We start from the raw sequence: 20,718 nt of genomic DNA, 5'->3' as shown, positions 1-20,718 counted from the left end.
GTTATTGAGAACACTGAAAAAACACCAAAATTGGCAAGAAAAAGTGCAATTTTAAGCAATTCTCTGCAGAAAACTTCAGAAAAGTTTGGTGTAGATGAGTAGAGATGGAATTTAGCTATATTTTTATGTAAGTTTTGCGTTTCTAGGACAAAGGGTTAAGATTTTATAGCAGACAAACAAACAAAAATTGGTAAAAATTGAAATTTCCTAAAAAAAATACAGAAGCATTGTGATTTTTTGAGATTTTTCAATAAGAACCTAATCCAAATTGAATACAGATCTCTAGAGTTTTAGTTTATCTATTATTTGACGTTATTTTCACATTTATAAGACAACTGGATCAAATTGAACGAACGAAAAAGTTCAAAAAAGTTCAAAATTTGTTAAAAAATGCAGGAAAATAACAAATTTTATATATTTTCTAATAATATCCTACGCTAAATTTTATGTAGGTTTATAGAATTTTACTTTATCTATCGTTTGAGTCTAGTATCACAATTCTAAGACGACTCATTTAATTTTGTCGAACAAAAAAACAAACAAAAAATCAAGCAAAAACATGAAAAAACGATTTTTATTAATTTTCTAATGATAATTCTATAAAACTTACTCGAAAATCAACGAATTACCTTGAAATTAATAAAATATTTAAAGGTAAAAAACTCTCAACATCGTAAACAATTCTAAGAAAAAGCAAAAAACGCCCCATTACGAAAACACACCTGTGAATGATTGTACATTTTAGATTTTGGGAGAAGTCCAAAAGTGCACGAAACGCTTGTATTCATTTGGCAAACACAGGCAAACGTACAAAAAGCGTCCAAGTGAATGAGACACGTTTTGTCCGCGTTTTTATGCCCTCCCATTGTATCCGAAATACTCCCACGCTCGTTTTATTCTATCTTGTTTTGATCTGATGATCACATACACATCGAAAAAAAGTTGGCATGCTGAAATTACCGGTCACAACACGCCAGAACAATGATTAACCGATATTAGGTTAAGTTAGGTTAGGTTACGCACACATGGCGTGAAAATAAAACGAAATGAAAGAAAGATTATCAAGTAAAAGTGGTGCTCAAATAGCAGCAGTGGAATTCCGTGAAAATACTGAACGGAATACGTTCTTTGTCGTTTTTAATAGAAAAACTTAGAAAATAAGGAAAGTTTTTCTATGAAATATGCTACCGAAGTCAGGGGCTGCAGGCAGACAGCAAAAAAAGCAAGCACTCACAAACGTTTCGCCAAAATTCCATCTGGATTTCCTGCAGTGTCATTTCGTAGCGTAGGTTTCCACATCCATATTTCAATTTATATTCTGTGTGTTGCACGTGCAGTGTGCTACTGTGCGCATAATTTTTTCCTGCCGTTAACCAGCAGAAACAATTTCGTCGAAGTTCTTCTTCCAACAGAGTAATTTTAGGAATCCTAACCCTAAGATTTGTATTTCTCGCAGAATTTCGTTTGTGCGAGACGTGAGTTTTTAAGAAACGCGCATAAAATGGCTTTTGAATTCGCCGAAAAACGCATAAAGGCGGCGAATAAAGTAGACGGAAGAAAAGAGAGCGACTTCAAAAGCGAGGCTACTTTTAAATTGACCAAAGCGAGGCGTTCTAAGAGAACTTCCCAACGAAATTCCACGCGGTTAAGTCATCGTCGGAACGCTGGAACGTGAAACGAGTAATCTAATGTCAGTTGTGAAGAATTTTGAAGACCTACCACACGACTATTAGCACACGAAAACAACAAAAACATCATAGAAAATTACAACGTCGTATTTTTCACTGTTTTTACGTAGAAAAACACGCAAAAATCATAAATATCCAACGTATAAAACTGAAATTTTGTACTTTTGTTTTTGTACTTTTGTTTTTGCACTTTTTTATTGAAATAATTTATTTAGGATTATAAAATCTGCATTAATTTGTTTTTAATAAAATTCCTCATCTAAGGAGTGCTTTCTGAATCCAAAATTCATACTAGAACTGAGCTAAAATTGCAATTTTATTCAATATTTCATCGTAAAATTAACTTTTTTTCGATTTTCAACTTTTAGAACGCAACGAATCCTTGTAAAGGCATAAAATTAACGTGAAATAAAAGCTAATTAACTTCACTCTTACTTGAAAATTAATTTTTGAAAATTTTAAAACCAGAAACTATCACAAAACACAAAAAATTATAAATTTCCAACGTATAAAACTAGAAAATTGTTTATTTATGTTTTATTTTTGCAGGCTTTTTATAGAAATATTTTATATAGCATCATAAAATCTGCATCAATTTATTGTTCCTTAAATTCCTCATCCAAGTAGCGCCTTTTGAACCCAAAATTCATAATAAAAATGTGCAAAAATTGCAATTATAATCAATATATCATCGTTAAATTAACACTTTTTTGTTTTTCAACTTTTAAAACACAATAAATCCATGTAAAAGTATAACATTTACGTAAAATTTTAGCTAATTCAATTATCGTTTCCATAATGATTAATTTTTGGAAATTATAGAACCCGAAAACTATCAGAAAACGACTTTTTTCATCACTTTTTACTGTTTTTACTCAGAAAGCGCAGAAAAATCTAAAATTTCAAACGTATAAAACTGAAATAAAGATTATAGGAATAGTGTCGACAGAGTTTTGTTATTCCGAAGGCCAAAGATCCAACGAAGGCCCTAGAGGCGAAGAGTTAAGGCGATTTCCGGTGCGTGTGCGATATCCGCAAAGCAGATCACGAAAAATAAAAGAATGGCATCCACGTCTGAAGACTCCCGACACTCTTCTCTTCGACTCTCTAGAGTGTTGTCTTATTTAAGCTTCATTTGCATACAATACCAAATATATTCTCAATTTCTTTCTCACCGGTGTGAAAATCATAAATAATAACACACTTTGTGTGTGTCGCCGTCGCATTTATCATAAATAATTCAACTAGACCTACCTAAAGGTCCATCTTTTTGCAACAACACTACAAACTAATTTAGGGTGCGGCTGCATTTGCATATGTCAATCATTTCATGCACGTGTGAAGCACGTTTTCTATTGTCGATTGTTACCGTGTTGTAAAAGATTTAAATTTGAATTTAAATTGGAAATAAGACACAAAGGAATGATGACTAATACACATAAAAAGCATTTCGATGGAATTTGATTAAAAGGAAAAGCTGAAATTGGAACGAATTGACGCTCGAGAGCTAATTCGCCGATTTCAACATTTGAATGGTTCGTTTATCTGTGTCAATATACCGGCGATTAGTTCCCCGTTCTCTCCTCTCTCGCTGAGGAAGTTTACGACTAGCCTTGATAGTTTTAGAACCCGGAGTGAAGAAAATCGATTACCACTCGGCGGATAGTTCGTCCGTACGCTAACTCGATTAAAACATTCATTATCAAAGCATCTTCGCGAGCAAAAGTCGCGTGATTCAATTAATATGTTTACAAGCGAGTTGTGCGCGCTGTTCACCCGCAAATTTAAAAATAATTGATGAAATTTGCGAAAACTTACCGTAACTCCGGTTCGATTGCTAGTTTATTATTGTTGTTCTCGATGATTGCTGTTGTTTTCAATTTGTTGTTATCTTCGGCGCCGATTAGTAGCTCAGTACGGCCGTTTTGAAACGGCGATGAAGCTCTTCGATCGTCTGTTAAAGACACCCCAAATGTATAAATTAAATTTGGCGGTTTGAAAATCTACAGAAATAAAAATAAAAAATAAAATAAAAATAAAAACAAAATTTTTGTAAAAAAATATTTTACCTAGCGATGCCCTTCGATCATCCAATTTCCTCACATCTAAAACTTGTTCGCTACTAGTCCTAATATCGTTTGGCACTTGATGCTTCACCACCGCCTGCAATTCACCGGAAGTGGCAGCAGAAGCAGCGCTAAATTGTTGTTTAAGTATAATCTCCGAGTGTTGATCACGATGATGTCCGTTCGTCTGACTAGTCGGTAATAATTTTTCTCGACCGAGTGTCGACGATGGTGTTGTGGTGGTTGTTGTCGCCGTAATCACAATTCCACCCTGCTTGCATAAACTATTCGGATTGTTGTTTAGGTTTTCAGTCGCAGTCAGTGAGGTTACGTAAATTGGTGAGTTGTTGATGAAACCGTTCAGTTCTTCGTTCGACGTGGTTTGTTGATTCAGCTACAATACAGAAAAAAGAGTTGTTGTATTGATGCAGAGTTATTAGTTATGCATGTGTAGGGACCACCAATCTAATTTAGTTCCGGCCAAATTGGACAGAATATTGCTTTGCATCGGCTGCGACCAACGCGAATATGCAATTACAAAATTTAATTATTTTTGTTGTTATACACTCAGATTTAAATGTGGGTTGAATTTCTTTTTAGTTTTTGGGTTTTTACTGGTGAAATTATTTATGTAGGATTACAAAAATCAATTTATAGTTAATTGAATTTCTCAATCAATAAGTTTTTTTTAATTAGAAGTTTATAGGAGAAATTAATTAAAATTGCAATTTTAGTCAATATTTCGTAGTAAAATTTTCATTTTTGCATTTTTTTCGTTTTTGGCTTTTAAAACGCAATGAATTCTTGTATAATCATAAAATTTAAATGAAATTGTAGCTAGTTAAATTGTCTATAAAGTCATAATTAATTTGTAGGCATTTTCAAACCGGCAACTATCACAAAATGTCTTTTTATAAGCTAAAATTGCAATTATAGTCAATATTTCATGATAAAATTTACATTTTTCGTTTTTTGACTTTTGCAATGCAACGAATAGTTGTATAATCATAAAATTTACATGAAATTATAGCAAATTACATTGTCCCAAAAATAATAATTAATTTGTGCTTATTTTCAAATCGGAAACTATCACAAAATGTCTTTTAAAGAGGAAAAATTGCATTTTTCACCAATATTTCATTCTAAAATTTAAATTTTTGCATATTTTCGTTTTTCAAATTTTAAACACAACGAATCTATATATAATCATAAAATTTACATTAAACTATAGCTAATTAAATTCCCTATTACCTAACCATTAATTTTTTGAAAAAATCTAACCGGAAACAATCACAAAATGTCTTTTTACTAAAAATTTATGAAAAAATTCCCTTTCTCTCCCCTAATATTATTTCAATATAACCAAAATGTCCATAGCAAATTGATTCTGGTTTGAAGCCAGAAAGAGCGCTCAAAACGTCTCAATGCCAGACGATAATGGCGGTAATGTCAGTGTGGGCGCCACGGCTTCAGTGTTCTGCAGTGTGATTTGTGACTGGAGACGCAGACGCCTGTCGTACGTGTGCATATTGTAAGACTTCTTCTAGGTAAGTACCGCACCGATGAGAGTGACACACTGACGGAATAACAAAACGTAGCCATGCATAATACATAAACGCCACACCACAACCGAACCAAAACCAACGCGATTCTTGTTCCTCCGGAGATAAATTGTAAAAAGTGAAAAGTGAAATAGGAATTTACGCCAGCCCAGCCCAGAGTAACGTAACGCAACGAAACAAAGCAAAGATCATATTTCCGAAATGTGATATATAAGAGTTTAAGTTTTATACCACTCAAAACTACTCAGAACGAAAAATTTAAGTGGCGCCACTTGGAAGTAATAAATTTCGAGGTTTTAAGGGTGAAATTGCCATCAGCACTCTCAATGCTCATGTGTTTGGCTGGATATTGATACGTTTTGGTTTTGGCATGTTTTAGGTGCGTTAAATAGAGCGTCAAATTTGTGAGCATGAGCATAATATACGTACGAGTATTTGAAAATTGAATTGCGTCGTTCACTCGGTCGTCGGCTGGCATGTTTGTGCGCACCAGCGATATTAATACCCTTTATCGGCTGATTGTATTTATGTTTTGAGGGGCGGCTGGACAACACGTCGTCGATCGTGCGTGAATAAATTTTGCGGCAACACACATGCGAAAATATAAAAAAACAACAACAACGCGCAGCGAGCGGCAACTCTCGGTCGTTTATTGCGTCGTAAACTTTCGCGTTTCGAGTGCATTAACGTGTGACAACGTATGAGTACACGCACTGCTAAACCACTTTTGTCTACAAGTCCTTTTATAGAGACTGAAATTTTCCAACGGGTATAAATTATGAGGGAATTTGCTCTGAAATGACGGTTAGAATCATTAGAATTGTAAAAAGTTTGATTTTTCTGGAAAACATCCTGTATCTTGTGAATTAATGACGTAATTTTAATTTTTTCAACGGATTATTATAATTTGTTATGTTTCCAATAAATTGTGATAAATAAAAATCCATAAAATATCTTCGAAATAGCTTAAAATTGGTCCTAAATTGTTTTTAAAGTTTTTTGCAAAATATTGTTTTGCTCTACTAGACGCCCTGTATCTCGTGAATTAATCAGGCAATTTTAATTTTTTCACAGGATTATTAAAATTTGATATGTTTTCAAAAAGGTTGTTGTAAATTATAATCCATGAAATATATTTAAATTAAGTTAAAATAGCACCCAAACTTTGTTCACGTTTTTGGCAAAACGTAATGTTTTGTTTCAATAAACGCCTTGTATCTTATAAACTAATGAATTTAAATAAACAAAATTAAGTTGAAATCATAGTTTAACTAAGTTTTATTAATCTTCAGATGAAATTTTTATTTTGTAGGAGGTTTTTTATGTTTTTCGCAAAAAGTAGTTGAAATTACGTAAAATATATTTTTTCCTGGAAAACAACCTGTATCCTGAGAATTAATGACGTAATTTTAATTTTCTTAGCGGATTATTAATATTTGAGATATTGTCAACAAATTTTATCAAGAAACATTTCAGAAAATATATTTAAACTAACTTAAAATAGCTCCGAAAGTTTTTTTTCTGCATTTTAAGAGCAAGAATCATGTTTTGCTTTAATAAACGCCCTGTATCTTATAAACTAATAAACTTAACTAATCCACATCAAGTAAAAACGTAGTTTAACAAAGTTTTATTCTCCTTAAAATGAAATTTTTATTTCCTAAGTAGTTTCTGTTGTGTTTTTCGCAAAAAAGTTGTAAAATGTCGATGAAAATGATGAATTGCTGGCATTCTGGCCTACTGGGCATGCAAGATGAATGAATTGTTCAAAAGCGGACTGCTCCTCGTAACCGCAGCGAACAAGGTTTTAGTTTCAGCATTTCGCCCCGCTTTGGGGTTGGATGCAAATACAAACTGGCCGATATCAGCGGCGATCCGAACAATGCATATGATTTGCCAATTTACGATCGAACCGCAGGCAAACTCGAATTGCCACTCAACTCAACACATTATCCGCATCACTTTACAAAAATAATATAAAACAAACGAAACACAATCAATAAATAATATTTTCACAGGCAAACGTCCCTAAAAAAACACCCTGAGGGCTGGTTTTCATGCATGTAAAATTTATTTGCGTGTGTAACGTGGCCTTTTGAGCAATCGCTTGGCGTTAGTGGCTGCACAAAACTTCCGGGGATTCAGAATCCTGTGGCGCGCTTCCCCACAAGCCCAAAGGTTTCCAAAAACTGGGCTGCAAAGCAAGGGACGGACAAGCAATAAACTACAGACAAAGCAACCAAGGAAGTGCCACCCCCACCGCCCCAACCGCGCACATAACGCGTATTTAACTTGAAAACTATCAGCAGCGCTCATTGTGACATGCTCTAGCCTAGACAATTTCCCGCTGCCTCCCTCATTTGCATTTACATTCACATTCATGCAACCCACTCGAACCAGACAGACATATAACTAAACTACTAGTCGAACACCATTCATTTATGCCTAAAACAATTCATTCGAATCATCTGCGCATGCGTACATCCATCCATAAAGGTCACCATGTCATCGAAAGCTCAGCTTTTATGTCAAGTGGATTCTTTCGGACCATTTTCCCCTCGAGATGCCACAAGTGTGCGCTTCAAGTTTAAAAGTACCCCTAAACTCATATCAGCGCATAAATCTACCGATAAAACACATTCAGATGTCAAATTTCATCGAAATTGCGCCTTAAATCAAAGCGCAAGTTAAATCAACACTCGTATTGTTTAATAATCTGCATTCGCGCACACAGCGCTGAAGTTTAATTGCGGATTGCATCGACAATCGGCAAAGTTGCGATTAATTCGCGCCAGCTGGGTGTAATTACCTGCTCTGACAATTTAGTCATATCGATCGGTTTGATCCGCTTGAGGGCAGAGAGGCGTTCGAGACGTTCGCGCGCCTGCTGCTCCACGGCGATGACGAACGCATCCTGCACGTTGCTGGCGAACAGGTCCAAGTCCACAGCTGCAACCAATGAGACACGTGTTAGCCCTGTGACGTCACCATTACAAAACAGCGCCATCTATTGACGCAATCACACAAAAACAAGTTTTACACGTGGAAATTATTACAAAACAGTTTTTAATTACGACATCATCTTGGGGCTATTGAAATACATAACGGTATGTGAATTGCAATTAATTCGTAGCTATATACAGGGTGTTGGATATTTTATTGTGAATGTGCTGCAGTGCGTGAAGAACGATTTAAGTAGGAAAACACAAAACAAGCTTTGCAGCTTCCTGAAGCTTATATTATGTGCGCTATCGATCGCGGCTGCAAACACATTTTAATGGCGTATGCTGATGGCAGTTATGCCATATGCATTCGACGATATAACTCCTGCACAAAAGCAACAGATATTGCCGAGTTCACGATGATACTCGCGCTCGCGCGCCATGAATGCATTAGGTACATCTAGCGGTTTCGTTATTATCTTGTCACTTACGGGTGCCGCGGTGGCTGGCTACCGCAGACCATAACATAGAATATTTCTGCTCAAACATCAAACATATAATGGCGGACTTACTTTTTTGTAACGAAGGAGAGAGTAGTGTATCGGAATCACCTGAAACGAAGTGACTTCCATCAGTATTGCAAGTATTATCGTCATGTGAGTGCCAAAAATCATTCATGTATGTTGATGTATGTTGATATTGAGATGGAAATTGTGAGATGTGACGAAATGTGAACTGTAACCCGTAGCTTTTGACTGTAGGCAACCAATGATGTATTCACTTGCATTTGAGAGTATGTATAATGCTAGTTTACTATAGGCAACCAATGATACACGTAAAAAGCGGTCCTTTTCAAGTCGAAACAAATGAATGCTAGCAATTGTCTATTGCGAATGTTTGCCGTTTGCACTCGAGAAGATTTCGACTCGAAAAGCACAAAACACATACGTTTGACAATACGGCGAGTGCTGGAGCGTGCGCACAACGAAATGCAGACGAGGACTTGATAATTGAATAGCAGACGTGTCCTCGACACATTCATCACTCGTCGAAAACAAAAACGCACGCCAAAATCGTCATTGTCATCAGCACAAACAACTTAAAACTAGAATTTTAAACAAAACACATACAACATCAACAAAACAATATAGTTTTGATTGATTTTATTTACGTTTTCAATTATTATTGAATAGACTCGGTCGAAAAATAAACTTTCAACTTTTATGACACATTGCTGGAAAATGTAACGACGAATAAAACACAATTGTTCGGATTCTCAGCGGACTTATAGCATTAACCCATAAAAAATCGCGAGCGCGCTTCGATCCTGACCGATTCGTCGGGATTGGTGAGCCGTGGGCGCACTTCCGGTCCGACTATTTCCGGCTCTCGCTTCGCCGATGTCATCGGAGCCAATTGCGCATTCGGCACAATTGTGTGAGCCCAACAATACATGCAATAAATTTAATGCGAAATTGATTTATAATTAATTTACACAATGAGGAAAATTTTCGAACTAATTCAAAACTTGTGTTTTACATCCCAGCGTGTGCTGTAGGCTATTTTACCTTCGTGGTGTTATTTATTCACATGCAATGCATAACTCCGTGGACGTAGAATGTGAAACTGGGAACTACGAGAGGAGACTCAAGTGTTCTCGACATTTTTATAATAGTCAACATGCCAACGAAGCCAAGAGAACTACCGCAGTAGCGCGCAGAGAGCAGCGAGAAACCGGAAAACCCCAAAGTCTCGTTTTCTTCACTTTGCGCCGGACAATAAAAGTCTCTCAACGCGCATATTTCCCGCTTGCTACCAAACCGGGAGACTCTCTCTGGTTGGTTTTATGCGCGACATTACTCTATGACAAACTATGCCACGTCGCACGCTAGGTCCGAATTGTTTCAGCCGGAAACTAAATAATAAAAACACCGAAATGGCGTATGAAATGTCTCCAAAGTGCCATTCGGTTTGCGGAATGAAATAAGACGTAGAAAAGGAATAATGTTAGAATATCTGTGCATTGATGCGGCATATCCTACAAAAATGAGGTTAGGTCAAACTATCATAGTGCATATGTTAGGTTAGAATCATTTTTGACAGTTTTACAAGGTCAAAAGCATAATTTAGCTTAGAATTTTTCTGTTTTTAGTAAAAATAAATCTTGCAATGATAAAATAAAGTTAAAAAACTACTTATGCAAGAAGTAAGAAGTTAGAAATGAGGTTAGATCATACTATGTTATCACGTACGTTAGGTTACAATCATTTTTGACAGTTTTACCAAGCCAAATGAAGTATTTAGTTTAGATTTTACTGTTTTTGGCAAAAATATATCTTACAATGATAAAACAAGAAGAAAAACTGCTTGTTCAAGAAGTTTGAGGTTAGAAATGAGGTTAAGAAATGAGGCATAGCACATATGTTAGGTTATAATCCGTTTTTGACAGTTTTTCAAGATTAAAAGCATGATTTACCTTAGAATTCTTCTGTTTTTAATAAAAATAAATTCTGTAATGATAAGTAAGGTTAAAAACATCTTGTAAAAGTAGTAAATGATGTGAAAAATCTGTAATCAAGTTACGGTTCTAATATTTATGCATTGATGCAACATAACCAATAAAAATGAGGTTAGATCATATTATAATAGCACATATGCTAAGTTATAATCATTTTTCACTATTTTTGAGTTAAATTTTACTATTTGTGGTAAAACTACTTCTCGCAATGAAAAAATAAATCTTCCTTTAGAAGTAGATGTGAAAAAATCTGTAACCAGGTTGGTCAGTGACCTCCTTCGCGCGGTATTTACATGAAAAATTGAAATTAAAGTTATGCAAGTATAGCTCGCCTGCGGGCGCGGTGCAGAGCCGTTCCTTCGGCTTCACGTCTTCGCGTGGTGTTCTTCTTGGGATGGCCGCGCGCGAGCGAGCGCACATCTCGTTAGCCTTGACTCGCAAAGTTCAAACGCGACCTGGACACCGAAAGCACCAAGCCTCCGCACCATCGAAGCCAATACCGCTTTGATTCCTTCTTCTCTCTCAATAACAACTCGTGAATATTTCACATTCAGCGTATAAGTTTCAATAAAAACGAAAATACCGAATGATGCAATATGCAAAGATGATTTACGCACGATTGGATGCGTGTCGCGACTGGTGACTCGAGAAAACTGTTCAAACGACGCACGTGTTTTCTAGGTCGGCATAATGACCGTAATTTGTATGAAAACTATCAGAAAAACACAGGTGTGTCAGTGTGCTTGATTTACACTTCCGGTTATAAATCAAAATGGCATTTAGACCAAGTTCACGCGTATAGATGTCGCTAGTGTTTTTTTATGTGAAACGAAAATAAATCTCCGGATCACTAATTAAAAGAAGAATGCAAACCGAGATAAAGCAGGAAGACAAAAAAAACTCCTGGCAAGACGATCGTTTAAATTTACATCTTGAGTGACTCTTTAATTAACACCCCCTTAAAAAAAAAGTCTTGACATGTTTGCAGCGCGCGGAATTTGCGCCATCACACGCAGAACATTAACGCGCAAAAAATACGTCTCCGGAGTCACTGTGAACAAGTGAAACCCGAAAACCCAAAGAGTAAAGCCCGGAAATTATTCATTGCATGATTACTCCGGACATTATCTATATCTGGTCGACAATTTGTTACCGCTCTTGAGTGAGCAGTAAGCCGCTTTTCGTGCGTTTTAAGCTTTTATCGGCGTACATGGCACACTTTTCGCCTCCTACACGAAACGGGGCGGTCGCAGGACGGCCATCATGCCGCGTTAACTGCACTCCTGTGACGCCCGGCGATAAATTCGGGCCGTGCGGATGAAAATCTTGGGGGACGCGTCACAAATGCGTGATTACGCCACGCCGGTTAGTACAAAACACACGTCACGTGGTTATTGTCTTTCCGGGAAAATGGCCGGCGTGATATACGAGCTCAAGACGGTAAAAAATTGGTTAAGGTATATTTTCGTTTCAAGGCGCGCAGAACTCTGCACAGAAAACTAGAAAATGAAAAATCCTTGTTTTTGTTACGTGTCCGTCTTGAAAAATACTTTTAACCACAATATACAACTGTCAAATGTCATTTTTATAACCTCAATTTAAAGATATCAGTATTTTTTGCAGTTTTATAGTATAAAACTACATTTTTAGAAATTACAGGAAACTAGAGATGAAAAACATGAAAAATCTTCGTTTTTATTACGTGTCCGTCTTGAAAAATATTTTTAACCACAATATACAACTGTCAAATGTCATTTTTATAGCCTCAATTTAAAGATATCCGTATTTTTTGCAGTTTTTGAGCATAAAACCACATTTTTTATGAATTACAGAAGACAAGAGATGAAAAACATGAAAAATCTTTGTTTTTGTTACACGTTCATCTTGAAATTATTTTTAACCTCAACATGCAACTGTCAAATGTCATTTTTATAACCTCAATTTAAAAAATCTGTATTTTTTGCAATTGTAGACAGTAAAAACACATTTTTATAAATTACAGAAAACTAGACATGAAAAATCCTTTCTTTTGTTACTTGTTCAACTTAATAGTACATATTATACTTCTAACCTAAACTTGAAACTGTCAAATGTCATTTTTATAACCTAAATTTAAAAATATCTGTATTGTTTGCAGTATTAGTGTGCAAAACCATGTTTTTCATGAAGTACAGAAAACTAAGCATGAAAAACCTAAAAAATCCTAAACATGCATTTATCAAATGTCATTTTCATACCCTCAATTTTAAAATATTTTTTTGCGGTTCTGGAGTGTAAAACCATATTTCTTATGAGGAATTGTGATCTACACTCACAATAAAGTTCACTTTACAGTTTTACAACGTTTAAACCGGTGCAAATCAAAGAATAAAAGGCTCGAATGAAGAAAGAGAAATGCGAGCACACGACGGCGGCACGTAAACAGAGTACTCAATTACCATTACACGCAGAAGCAGCGCGCACTTCCCAACAGCCGCTACCGCCGCCTCAGCCGCCTCCGCCGCCACATAAACCAACTATTATCGTTGGCTTTATTGCGACTTTCCGCGCGCAGTCAAAATTGTACTTAATTCACTTCACCATTGCGTTTATTTTTATTTTTATTCACATCTACCCTACTGTAAATCAAACCAGCGTAATTGTACATCTAAAATAATCTATACTAAATAATTAGCTTCATAAAATGGTCATCGCTTTCTATTTGTTTCCATTTAACTGTTTAATTTGCATGTGTGATAACTTTTCGTGCGCGTTTACAAACTCGGTCGCACAGCAATTGCTCATAATTAAACGTTTTAATTAGCGCCGATTACAAAAGCATTTCCTAACGAGCAAACGCATTGTTTGCGTTTATTATAAACGCAGGCAAATGCAAAACAATAAATAATTAGTATTTGATTGTTGCAACTTGGAAATATTCAATATTTATCTTGTTGCAATGCCAGCGATTTTTGAAGCGCAAGTATTGCTTAGTCGTAGGAATTAGTATCAATTATATTACATTCGATTATTTAACGATTCACAATTACCTTCGTCGACTGCAGACGAGGAACAGAAACAAGGACGATTACGCAAGCTGCACTACCTTTTAACTGCCTTTAATGCGCGCTCAAAATGCGATTACGATACTCGAGTCGCGTCATCAGTTTTGTCGCAAATGGAATAAGTAAACGATTAGCACTAGCGTGACAATAATTGCAAATAGTTAGTACAAATGATTTGTAATATACTGTCATGAGCAATAAAATATACATATTTCATTGGCATAACTGTATAATTGCTTGAAAATGTGTGTTTTATTTTGTAAAAAAATTAATAACTGAAGAACTATTAAATTCATCTTAATGATTTTTTCCGATATATAATTAGAATTATATTCTTAATCTAATACTTTAAAAAAATTGTTGTTAACATTCAATTTTAAATGCTAATAACATTTTGTTTACCCATTGTATGAGTGGAATTTTATCTAAAAAGATGTAGAATTTAATAACAAACCAGTTTCTGAAACAATTATAAATATATCTCATATATTTTTAGAGATATTTGTAAAAAAGTGTCGCGACTATAAGACTAGTTTTTGTTCGACTTATTCGTAAGACGCGGCGCATCGCGGAAATAGTTCAGTATTTAGTGAATAACTAAAGAACTATTAAACCTATCTATATGATTCTTATAAAAATGTAATCAACATGAAACTACAAATCAATTCCTGAAATGATTATGTTAATAACATAATTTCCTCAAAAGTTATAAGCAAATTTGTGTCAAAATATACAAACATTTAACTTTCATTGTTAATAACTGTTTGTTTAACAATTGTATGCGCATAATTTCGTATGAGTAGATGTAAAATTTAAGAACAATTCTGTCTTCAAAAGAATTATAATAATATCTTATACAGTTTTTGAGATATTTATAAAAAACTGTCGCGACTATAAGACTAGTTTTTGATTGACTTACTCGTAAGTCGCGGCGCATCGCGGAAATAGTTCAGTATTTAGTGAATAACTAAAGAACTATTAAACATATTTTTATGATTCTTTCAGAAATGTAAGCAACATTAAACTACAGATCAATTCCTGAAAAGATTTTGCTAAAAACATCGTTTTCCTAAACGTTATAGGCAAATTTGTGTCAAAATATACAAAATTTCAAATTTAATTGTTAATAACATTTTTGTTTAACAATTTTTTGACCATTATTTTAAGTAAGTAGATGTAGAATTTAAATACAAATCTATTTCCGAAAAAATTATAGCTTTAGGAATGGTTAATTAACATCTATTTAAGTAAAAGTAATAAAATCACGTGCTTGATTAAATAATGATGAGGATAATACAATGTCTCATAAAATTAAACAAATTTCAAACATCTGTTATTACGCAAATAAAAATAAAAATAAAAATTCAAGTTTCCTTCTCATTTCTAAGAATTCTAAGCATTTCAACACGTCAAAAAGTTTTTATTTCCAATGCTCATTTCTATAGTGTTGTCTTCACCTTGAAAGTGAATAAATATATGCTTCCATCCGACTAGTTCCAGGCTGTAACTATGACTGTGTTAATATTGGATACGGAATTACATTAAAATGCCACGACATTGCCACGACATCTCAATGTACCTATATTGATGCCGATGTTGATGTTGCACACGTATTACGCGAATCGCGACGAAACCTTGAGCGCACATAATAAATAATCTGCACGTAGCCACCGCGTAACAAAGCAAGACGCCTGGCGACGCATCGTGCCGTGCTTTAATGAAGAACAAAAAATCGCCGTTCGCGCAAAACTAATTATTGCTATTTGCATCTTCCACAATAAAAGTATTCTTGAGTGCATAACGTTATTTTTTTTACTTTGATTACAATTACAAAACTAGTGTTCCTCTTCACTATTCACCATTCTTTACTCTAGAACATTTTTTTTAAACAATGGCGGCTGAAACTGTAGCAGAATAAATAAAAACGTAATGTTAAATGTTAAAACACACCGTTATAGGTAGCTATATTTCTATTTCGTGACTTTTTCTTGTTTGACTGTCGCGTTTTAGTTGTTATTAGCATTATTCAGCAAAGCGTTACAAATTGGTTGAGTTAATAATAATAAATTTGTTGTTTTTAAATTTGTCCTCTGCGTAGTGAAACTTTCAAAAAGTTAGAGGAACTTTTGTGACAAAATATACAAACATTTTTAATAATAACTCGAGAATTATTAAACATTTTGTAATGATTCTTTTAGAAATCGAATCAAAATTAAACTGCAAATCAAATCCGGCAAAGATTTTGTCGATCAAATTTATTTCCAAAAAATTATAAGCAAATTTGTGTAATAATAAACAAAAATATAACTTTGAATGTTAATAACTTTTTGTTTAATGGAAGTATGTTCATAATTTTATGCAAATAGATGTCGAATTTATATACAAATCTATTTCCGAAAGAATTACAACAATATCTTAAATAGTTTTTGAGTTATTTATTAAAAAAAACTGTCGCGATTATAATACTAATTTATCTCAAATAGTTTTTGCTTGACTTACTCGTAAGTCGCGGTGCGTAGATGAAATAGTTCAGTAATTATTGAATAATTCAAGAACTATAACACTTATCTTAATAATTCTTTCAGAAATCTAATCAAAATTAAACTGCAAATCAAATCATATAAAGCTTTGGCCGATAAAATTTATTTACAAAAAGTTATAAGCAAATTTGTGTCAAAATATACAAAAAATCAACTTTAAATGTTAATAACTTTTTGTTCAATAGATATATGTTCATAATTTTACGCAGGTAGATGTAGAATTTAATTAAAAATCTATTTCCGAAAGAATTTCAACAATATCTTAAATAGTTTTTGAGATATATAAAATAAAACCATCGCGACTCCAATACAGTCGCGGTGCATAGATGAAATAGTTAGTATTTAGTAAATATCTCGCGAATTATTAAACTTATCATAATAATTCTTTCATAAATCCAATCAAAATTAAACAACAAATCAAACCATGCAAAAGTTTTGTTAAAATTTGTTAAATTTTAATGATATCTCAATTGTTTCTAGGCCGGATTCCACTAATAGAAAGCAGCACATGACTCACATTGCACACATTGTGATAAAATGCGATATCACTCGCGATTTCTGCGTGCGACATAACAATTAAACTGGGCGTGTGTATCGTATGACGCCTTATCACATACATTACCTCCCGGCTGCACATTCATTCACTGTTTATTATTATTTTCAATCCGTAGCGCAAAATATTGTTTGATGCGATTTTCGTATTATCCGATAAACCCGCCAGGAAAAAAACAACACTGTGGAGCGAGCGAAGCCCTAGATTCCCTAGAATGCCTAGCAGCACAAGGTATATACGTATATAAAGCCTCGTAATGCCGTTTCAGCGATATTCGAGTGCGGCTCGACCAGACATCGACCCATCAGAGACAAAAGCAGGCTAATAATTTATTAACGTATTAATTTTTTCTGCGCCGTTGTAATAATGCTGTGAATCGACTCGGCAAAAAACACCAATAACATTTAATGACTTCATTCGAATTTGTCATAATACCTTGTAGATATTAGACACCGCAGATATTCTCATCGCAGGAAACGCAATAGACTAGAACTAGTAATATATTTGCGACGGTTTTTTATAAATATCTCGAAAACTATTTGAGATATTATTTTAATTCTTTCATTAATAGATTTGTAATTAAATTCTTCATCAACTTACAAAAAATTATAGTAATACAATTGTTAAACAAACAGTTATTAACAATTAAAATTGATTTTTTGTATATTTTTACATAAATATGCTTATAACTTGATCGAAAATTATGTTAGCAACAAAATCTTTGAGTAATAGATTAAGAATTTAATCCTTAATATATTTCTGAAAGAATCATTAAAATATCCTTAATAGTTTCCGAGTTATTCAACAAAAACTAAACTATATCATTGACGCAGCGTGACTTAAGTCAACATAGTTGCATTTCATAACGTTGAATAGCACTGAACCAAACCAATCGTTAAGTTTAAGTCAAAAGTCGCTACTTTCTAAATTCCTTCCTCTGTACTTCCATCAAAATAGTTTTCACTTAATTTATTTATCAATACCAATAACAGGATGTCGACCATATAAGTTACAAAGAGACAATGATTAACCCAGTGCATATTAATTAATTTATTAGTCATCTTAACTGGAAACAGGATGAAGTCAGTAAGTAGTCTGGCTAAAAATAAAATTACCTAGAATTTTATGAGTGCTGCCAGCGGTTGTGACTCGGTGTGTTTCAATCGAGAGCTATTATCCGATATTTATTGAATCGTAAACATTCCATGCGAGTCACACACTAAAAACACACTTTTCTATCAAATACGCACTGCGCACGCGCGTTACACTTATCCTCTCATCGCATTTAACACAAATCAAACAAGTTAAACTATATTTTAATGTAATTACGAAAGAAATGGCACTGGAAAACACCGCAGAAGTGAAAATTTTAGAAAAAATGTTTTTAACGCGTCAGAGTGTGCCGCGGGTCGCGTTTTAATGAAAACTGGTAACTAGTAACAACTCGGCGAGTCTCTCTGAGCCGGTATGCGTACAACTCGCGCGGGTTCGCCGTTTGTTCGGCGGTTCGCGTTCCGCGGGATGGACGACGACGGATCGGTAAATAAATGGTGTGGTATGGCCACGACCGCGTCCGCGAGGTCGACAAACAACACTCACACACGCGCCCAGCTCAAAACCTCACCTAAACGCGCGGCTCACGAAGAGAAAAGTAAGACGAGCGGCGGAGGCGAGCGCCCGACTGCGCGACTCGCGACTCTACTTGCAGGTAACCAGGTTCACATGCAGGTTTTCCACCGAGCGAGCAAAAAATATCCGCGTACACACACGGTATTAATACACTTTTTGTTTCGGATACAGTTAAGTATGCGCGCACTTTGTATAAATGCATGGAAAAGTAGTGGAAGCACTTGTAAAGTAAGCGAATAAGCGCGAGAAACGAAGGAAGAAGTCGCACGAAGTGTGCCGACGGGTGACGAACGCCGAGCGGATTTTAATTACGGATAGTGCGGTTGTAATGATTACGTAATGAACACGCGAATTCTACAGCGGTGACGCGAAGTGTAGAGAAGGTACTGATGTTGCAGTATAGTGCCTGCTTTCACCAAGAAGTAATATTGATCAAGACTTTAGTTCTTAATGATTTAAACTACGTGTAATCACTAATTTTATATTTATTTGCATTTTTATAAATATTTGTTGTTTTACTTATTTTATTTGCTTGTAAAACAAAAACTATATGAAACAGAATTATATTTCTTTCAGAAACAAACCCGTAATTAAATTCTACAACTACTTGATTATGATTATGGTGATATAATTGTTAAACAAAAAGTTATTAACATTTAAAGTTGCATTTTGGTATATTTTGACACAAATTTGCCTATAACTTTTAGGAAAATTATGTTATTAACTAAATATTTTCAGAAATTGATTTGTAGTTTAATGCTGATTACATTTCTGAAAAGATCATAAAGATAGCTTTAATAGTTCTTTAGTTATTCACTAAATACTGAACTGTTTCCGCAACGCCCCGTGACTTACGTCAAACAAAAACTATAGATAGACTAGTATGATAATCGCGTTTCTATAAATATCTCAGAAACTATTAATGATATAGTTGCAATTCTTTTAGAAAAAAATTAATAATTAAATTCTACATGAATTTACTTAAAATTATAATCATGCAAGTATTAAACAAAAAGTTGTTAACATTTAAAGTTAAATTTTGGTATGTTTTAACACAAATTGGCTTGTGAATTCATGGAAAATTATGTTAACAATCAAATATTTACATAATTAGATTTGTAATTTAATTTTGAGTAAATCTCTGAAAGAATTATTAAAATAAGTTTAACGGTTTTCAAGTTATTTGAGAAAAATTAAACCATTTCAGTAACGGACCACAACTTAAGCGACTTACTCGTATGTTATGAAATACGAGTAAATTGAATATTATTGTACAAATAATAAAATAAATAAGAGAACTTAATAAAAATGGCAATAAAAATTATAAATAATTAAATACTATATATTAAATTTACAGCCTAAGTAATAAAATACAAATTTAATTGCAATTTTTTCAATTTTTACTTAAAAATTTACTAAAACCTTTTAAATTTTCTTTGATAAATGTTTTACCAAAATAAATTAGTTACAATTGACCCCTATATGGGCACTTACAAACTTTTTTACAACTTTTCGCTTAGTAAAAGCCCTAAATTTGTGTTTTATTTCCTTTTTTGCATTATTAATCATTTTAGTGCTCTTTTTAATGAATTTCTCCTGCGTATCCTTCGGCACCTTTCACACTAATCTACTATTTTTGTATCATTCGGTTCATTACGATAATTGCCTGAATTACACCTAGTTGTAACTCGTAAACACCCGTAAACTTTTGCTTTCAGCCCAGCTCCTCCACCACTTCACCCTGCGCGCCCTCTGATGGAAGGCAAGAAGCTGATATAAAACCGAGTCTCGCTCCGCCTCTGCCTTAATTGTAATTAATGACGGCGATGCGAAAACACGGCTAAACTAAGACAAACCGAAGCGAAACTGAAACTGAATCCGAAACTGAAAGCCATACCTTCTAATCCAATGTTCGCAACAATATATACGCACATACAGAGTGTGCGCCGATGAAATTTTACGTTGAAGAGTTAACCAAGCATGATTCGATGATAATCGTTATGAAATGATTCACGCTGTATGAAGGGACTTGTGTACTCACCGAATTTCGCACCGGTTCTCCGCTTTACTCGCAGGCATATCGTCCTTGATCGGATGCACTGCAAATTTAATCGCCAATGCAATAATTAATCACCAGCGACCTCGCAGTGAGCAGTTTAGAATGAGGCAAAAGGAG

At 34.4% G+C, this 20,718-nt stretch overlaps 1 protein-coding gene across 4 annotated transcripts in view; it reads right to left on the bottom strand.

Annotated features, from left to right (window-relative positions):
• Positions 1–20,718, bottom strand: part of sdt (MAGUK p55 family member stardust) — a 37,476-nt gene that overhangs the window by 14,615 nt on the left and 2,143 nt on the right. For 2 of the 4 annotated variants that reach the window (XM_065302223.1, XM_065302224.1), the window contains exons 4-8: positions 20,584–20,641; positions 8,831–8,869; positions 8,126–8,265; positions 3,758–4,148; positions 3,507–3,642 (exon numbers count right to left, since the gene is read on the bottom strand). In XM_065302223.1, coding sequence (XP_065158295.1) covers positions 3,507–3,642; positions 3,758–4,148; positions 8,126–8,265; positions 8,831–8,869; positions 20,584–20,641 — 764 coding nt within the window. Of the gene's footprint in view, positions 1–3,506; positions 3,643–3,757; positions 4,149–8,125; positions 8,266–8,830; positions 8,870–18,028; positions 18,516–20,583; positions 20,642–20,718 lie in introns of those variants that run through there. The other 2 variants (XM_065302226.1, XM_065302227.1) reach the window with 2 other exon arrangements.

The sequence above is a fragment of the Atheta coriaria genome, unplaced genomic scaffold, assembly GCF_025399875.1.
Source record: "Atheta coriaria isolate IRGN ID8LTWV9N9 unplaced genomic scaffold, Caltech_Dcor_3.1 hic_scaffold_5_pilon, whole genome shotgun sequence".
In the NCBI taxonomy this organism is placed as follows: Eukaryota; Metazoa; Arthropoda; class Insecta; order Coleoptera; family Staphylinidae; genus Dalotia; species Dalotia coriaria.
This window is presented reverse-complemented; position numbering and strand designations above follow the sequence as displayed.